At 42.1% G+C, this 6470-nt stretch overlaps 1 protein-coding gene across 2 annotated transcripts in view; it reads right to left on the reverse strand.

Annotated features, from left to right (window-relative positions):
- The window catches only part of GOLM2 (golgi membrane protein 2), a 103889-nt gene extending 99360 nt beyond the window's left edge, over positions 1 to 4529 (reverse strand). Inside the window, exon 1 of one of the 2 annotated variants that reach the window (XM_059913403.1) lies at positions 3887 to 4529. In XM_059913403.1, coding sequence (XP_059769386.1) covers positions 3887 to 4213 — 327 coding nt within the window. In that variant the 5' untranslated portion in view covers positions 4214 to 4529. The remainder of the gene's footprint in view (positions 1 to 3886) is intronic. The other variant, XM_059913404.1, reaches the window with a different exon arrangement.
- Positions 4530 to 6470: the final 1941 nt, after the last annotated feature.

Consider the following 6470-nt stretch of genomic DNA (forward strand, 5'->3'; position numbering starts at 1 on the left):
ATAAAAAACAAAGTCTGAAAAAACTGTCGCAACTAAAAGAAGACTAAAGAGACATGACAACTAAATGTACTGTGGAACCCTGGATGGGATCCTGGAACAGGAAAAGGGCATTAGAGAAAAACTGAGAAAATCAAAATGAAGTATGGACTTCAGTTATTAGTAATGTATCAATAGGGATTCATTAATTATGACAAATGTACCATATTAATGTAAGATGTTAATAACAGGGGAAATTAGGTGTGGGGTATGAGGAAACTGTTTGTACTATCTTTGCAATAATTCCATAGATCTAAAATGGTCTAAAATAACAGTTAAAAAAAAAAAAAGGTAGCCGGAGCAAGGACTGCCTTGCCAACACCCCCTCAAAACACATCATACCTAAGGCAGCTAGCTCATCAGGGCAAAGGGATTTTTGGTGTGGAACATCTATGGAGTGGAGTGGGGAAGGGTATATAGGGAGGTGATGCCGCCATAAGATGCTGGTCTCCAAAAAACTGTGAAGCAAGTACCTAGTCAGGCGTCCAAACACCACTGTTGATACTTAAGATAAAGACCCTTGAGGAACCCCAAAACCACGTGCAGATTTGAGGTCACTGCCCTCATTGCCCTGGGGACATATAAGATTTAACCTCCATCTCAGATACTACAGTGACAATGAGAATATTAACAGTCAGGATACCTTACTTAGGCTGCAACTAAGGAACTCTCAACTTGACTGGCTTAAACAATACGGAAATTTTTTTATCTCACATAACGAGTGCCAATATTCTATTGTAACACTCCACTCTGCCATCTTCAGTGCCTCAGCCATTCCTTAGCTAACTCTCCCAGCACTCCGGTTGCCTCAATTTCAGGTATCATGTGCAGAAGCAACAGTATCTGGCAGAAGAGACCATCTCTTCATTTTGAAGAGTACTGCTCAGGTACTTTGTCCCTGAATGTCCCTGAATATGAGTTTGTCTGATGCTTTCTTATGATTAGACTGGAGATTTTTGATTTGGGGTCAGATAACCACAGAGGTGCAAGTATGACTCTTTTAAGGAGCAAGGAAACTTCCCTTCACAACTCACTAGCCAGCCCCTTCCTAAACTAATCACTGGGAATAATGAAATTACCATAATCAGTTTAAACCAATCAGGACTTAGCCCTGAGTCACAGAGAAGAATATATACCAAACAAAGGGGGTATAAATGATTATTGAGGGGGCCAGCACCAGTGTGTACTATAGGTAAAAACCCTGAAAGGCAGAGAGAGCCTTTACTTTAAAGAGACTACATTAATATGATTAAACATTAAAACAAGTCTATTTTAAAATGGAAGACACTTTTAATTGCCAATTTTACTTCAACACTATCACCACCCAAAGGGATTTTAGATCATTTATAGAAAATAAGTCCCTCCTCTCAGCTATTGAGGGAGTAGCAGGAATAAAGGAAACACCTCTGAAAGACAAATTTCATCTATAGTTCATCTAGACCAAGACAACCCTTTCTATTAGCAACTCAAAGCCTCCTCATTAACCCCAGGAACATACACTCACAAGCTATCCAACAAAGATGCTATAGCTAGTTCAAAATATAAAATTGACATGCAAAGAAGAGGTATAGATTTGTGAGCCAGCTGCATAGAATATTAGCCAAACAATAGTTAAGATACCTGGGGCAACATTTCCCAAACTAGTGTGCTTTGCTACATTCTTCTGTACCATGGTAACAAGTAGGCCAAGAAAACAGTAGTCGGTGATCAAATTAACTGATAGAGACTAAGTTAAACAAAATTAAATAGGCTTCTTTACTAATACATTTCTCAAAGCATTTATATGCTAGCAGGCATTATGAATTCCAAGAGGAGGATATACTGCTTATACTATTTAATATTTCCCTCCAAAAAGAAGGTTTTCCTCTTTTCTCCTGACCATCTACAAACAATTTCTAGGACAGCATTCTGTTTAACACCACCTTGAGAAATACTGCTGTAAGGGGAAAGCAAAGGCCCAAGAATAAAGTCCATTACTGTTAGGCTGTTGGAGGGGGAAAAAAAAATCCAGCCAAGAATATAGTGAAGAAGGCAGGAAGCAAATCTGGAGAGTTCAATAATACAGAATCGAGAAAGGAGATAGTTTCCAAAAAGCTAGAGACAATCAATTACTGAGAAATTAAATAGAATGAGAATAAAAATGTGTTTTTGGATTTGACCAGGAAAACTGACACCTGTGACCTTCAAGAGAATAGCTTCAGAAAAGAGGAGGAAAGAAGGATGGCATACAGAATAAAAAAAATTAGGATGGGGATGAAAAAAGAAATAGATGAAACATTTATAGACCACCCATAACCGGAGTTCAGCAGTGAAATTTAAAAAGACATTGGTTGATTGGGAGAAGGGAGTATATGGAAGAATAAAAAAATTTTAGAACAGCAAACACCTACATATAGTTGAAGGTAAAAGTGAAAATCTACTGAAAGAAACTGATAATTACAGTCCAGTAGATGGAAGAAATGGAATCCTGAGTATAAATTACTAAAAAAGACTTATCTTTCTTTCCAGATTGGAGAGAATTTGAATAGTATGCCTAACCATTCCAAGACTGAAGACCTTGTTTTAATACTACAAAATTTCATAGATTTTTGCCTATTCCACCCAAGAGAATTTTTCAGTCTATAGAGTTCAGTATGTAGTATGTTTGTAAGTTTGCTGAACTCTTGCTCCTCTCAGAAGCTGTCTATGTTATGGTGAAGGTGTAGGTTACAGAAAAGCACTTACCTAAGGGCTTCAATCTTCATGAAATAAGAAACAAGGTAGAGGTTGGTGACAATAAGGAAGTTGGGAGCTCAGGAGATTTTAATTTATAATGACTTATTACAAATAATTTTAATATACAAAATAAAAACTTATAATAGGAACACACACAAAAAAAGTGTGAAGACTACCAAAAGAGGGTCCAGAAAGAAAGGCATCTACTTATCCCACCCAGAAATTTACTGTGGTAAATCAAAAGAAGTTGCATAGGTCATAAGTTAATAACATAGTTCCCAATATGCTGGTGAGAACAAAGACTATTCAGCGGCGGGTCTAGTTACAGTCTAGCTTTAAACTTTTAAAATTTAAACTTAGTATGGCTTTCCAACACCAACCCTAATAGTTAAGCATACAAAATTTCATTTTTATTTCCTTTCAAGATCAGTGAGGACAATGACATGAGATTCTGTTGCTTAGAACTTATTTCTAGGCTCTACCTTTTCGACTATTTCACTGACCATTCAAACTGAGTACATAATTTTGGATTATCTATGTCCAAGTCACAAGTGGCTCATATATGGCTCCAGAGCCCATCTATCATAACATTTTCATCACAAAAAAGGCAGTAATATCCGACTCTTTGCTTAATACATAGCCCTATAGAGATGTAAGAAAACTCAGACTGCTTTAAAAAACATATGGTGACCACCATAAGTAGAGGAGTTAGAGGAGGCCCCATTCTTTAAATAAATAAATTAATAGTAATCAGTGTGCACGGAATAAAGGATAAGGTTAACGCACCAAATCCGGCAGCCTCCAGATTTGTGTATGTGTAAACGTAAGGCGGCCGACCACATAGGCCAGATGATTACTACTGCCAGCTCAGCAGCTGAGCTTGGAGAAGAGGCGGCATCCACACACAGGCCACTCTTGAGAACCAAAACTTAACAGCCAGTTTCATCTGGCAGGGACTGGAAAATGTGGCAGTGATTAAACCGGTTAAAGTCCGACAGAAATAGGGTTGTTAGCGGTAAGGGGAGCCTCCGAGGCTGCAATTCTGGAAGGCATAAGGCAGCCACGGCTGGGCGAACATCCCCACCGCGGAGCTGAAAAAAGCTATGGGGGTTGAGGGGAGAGGGCTCGTCCTTACCTTGTCATCCTCGCATCTTTTCCCCAGGCCCTCCCTGGCCTGCAGCCGGCTGCTGAGCCGGCCGTAATCGGCCTCTTTCTGGTCAATCTGTTTCTTGTGCGAGTCCACCAAGAGCAGGAGGTCCGAATTGCGCTTCTCCAGGCGCCCGCGAGCCACCTCGGTGCGCTGGACCTGGCCCTGCAGCTCGGCCACCTCCTCCTGAAGCAGGACGTGGCGGGAGGAGATGCTCCAGTAGTTGAAGGCAAGGACCGCGATGACCACCAGCAGGACCACCAACACGAAGGAGGGCAGGCGGCCGGCCCGCCTGTTCGCCCCGAAACCCACCATGGGGCCGAACCAGGCTGTACCCCGGTGCCTCGGCGCCGACGCTGCGGGCAGACGCTCAGGCCGAGGTGGCTGAATTGCCTGGGGGACGCAGCCCCAGGGCCGGCTGAAGCCGGAGGCGGGCCGATTCGCCCGCCCGCGAGCCGGAGAAGGGGGCGGGGCCGCAAGCCGCAGGCCCCTCCCCGCCCCCCCCCTCAAATCCTGCCACAGCGCGTTCCGCAGGCGCTGAACTAGACCCCGCAGCAGCTGGGCGGAACCAGGAGAACCCAGCTGCCCGAACCCCAGGTCCAATACTTCAGGGTTAGGGGGCGGGGAAAAGAGGCGGAAGGGGGTGGATTTAACTCTGGCCCCGCCCATTGGCTGGGTCTGGGTCGCCAAGGGGGTCATTTCCTAGTTTCCGCCAACACCCCCTCTTCTCGCGAGAAAGTGGACTTCTCTCGCTCTTCGCAGTCTTATCTCGCGAGGGTTATCTCTGTACGGAAGAGTGTTGTGATTTTGGCGGTCTGGGTTAGCTCTTGTATACCTGAACCGGAGCCCCTTCGGCTTTTACCTGCTCAAGCCCCTTGACCCACGGTCTAGGGAGTGCCTACCATGCCATGGCCCTCGTGAGAGTTTTTGTTTTTGAGGACATCTGAGGTTGCGACCGCTATGTAAGGAAAACTTAGGTGAGCTGCGGGCAGAAGGGGCGACTAGAAAGATTTTGTATTTGCTTCAGTAGGTTTTCTTGCTTGTGCTAACGATGTGGAGAGAAAACAATAACCAGAAAGAAAACGACCGTGAAATTGCGGTGCCCCAAACATTACGGAGGAAAGCAAGAGAAACTAAGCTTTATGACTGAAAGAGGTGGTGCCAGCCTGGTTTCCAAGGTTACTGCTTTCACTAATGGAAAGAACTTCAGAATGTATGAGCCCCTGTTCCTAAACTCACTGCTGCTTTTGCCTTGAACTGGGCTTCCAAGTAGAAAGTCCAGAAGCTGCCCACAATGAATGATAACTTATGCTGTTACTGACAGCAAGCACGGTCTGGGTTAGATATAGTAGATCCCTTACAAATTGTTTTTGCATATTTAGTCTCATATTATCCTCTCAGCAACACAGTTTTACAGATGAGGAATCCAAGACACAAAGATGTACCAGAAACTTTCTCAAAGTTCCATATCTTGTTTGAGACAGAATTAGGCTTGAATTCGGGTCATTGGTCTCTAACATCATTGCTCTTTGCATTATACCAGGCTAACTGTTGCTATATGTTCGGCATTAATTACAGTGATGCAGAAAAAGCCTTCACCTGTTTTGTGTTTTCTGCATATTTCATTTGTCCTCGCATAAAAGTTTTTTTTTTTAACATCTTTCGCATAGAAGTTTTAAAAGTTATTTGGCTCTATCCTAAGGAGAAGATGGAGTTGCTTTATTTTTCAGACCTCAGATTCAAGAATGAACATAAACCAACGAAACGCAAAAACTTTGGTATTTTCATTCAAATCAGAGTGGTATGATTTTGAAGTAAGAAGACTTGTTATCTTTGAATAATTATTCTATGTTTCCTGTCCATTTCAAAAATAAAGTTTCTTGCCTAGTAGTCCTAGAGTAGCCTGGAAGAATTATTGCACCCTGAAAGAGTGATGATTTCTCTCTCACAAATAACAGAAAAAAACCACCAAAATTATTAATATTTAGTCCACATCAAACTTGAGCCCTTTGCTCTGGCTTCATAAGATCTAAGAAATCCCCTCCAGTCTCAAAGGACAAGCAGACCTTGGCAAAAGGGAGCAAGGCAAAAATGGGAATTCCTCGTCTATAATGGATCCACCTATCCTTTCCTCAATTTCATATTGACTTTGCTTTGCTTAGCCAGCAGTTGAAACTATAAAGTGACGTTAAACTGCTTAAGATGTTTCAGATGATCTTTCCAAAAGTGTTTTCATTTTTATGTGGGATTCTAGCATGTAGAAGTATAATATTATTGTACAAAACACATTCACATACACTTGTTTCATCAGATGCTTAAAAGAACTATTTGGTACCATTATTCCATTTTACAGATGTGGAAGTAACTTGCCCAAAGTTATACATCTAGTAAGTGGCAGGGCTGAAGCTTGAAAAACAATCCTCTTTCCACTCTTCCCCCGGGGAGAAAATTTTTTTATCTGTTTTGATGGTTACCTCTTCGAGTTCTTCCCTCTACTAAGAAACCCAATCCAGATATCATGAAGACACTGTATATGTGCTCTCCTATGGATGGTTCTGGATTAGGCTTTAAA

The sequence above is a fragment of the Balaenoptera ricei genome, chromosome 2, assembly GCF_028023285.1.
Source record: "Balaenoptera ricei isolate mBalRic1 chromosome 2, mBalRic1.hap2, whole genome shotgun sequence".
In the NCBI taxonomy this organism is placed as follows: domain Eukaryota; kingdom Metazoa; phylum Chordata; class Mammalia; order Artiodactyla; family Balaenopteridae; genus Balaenoptera; species Balaenoptera ricei.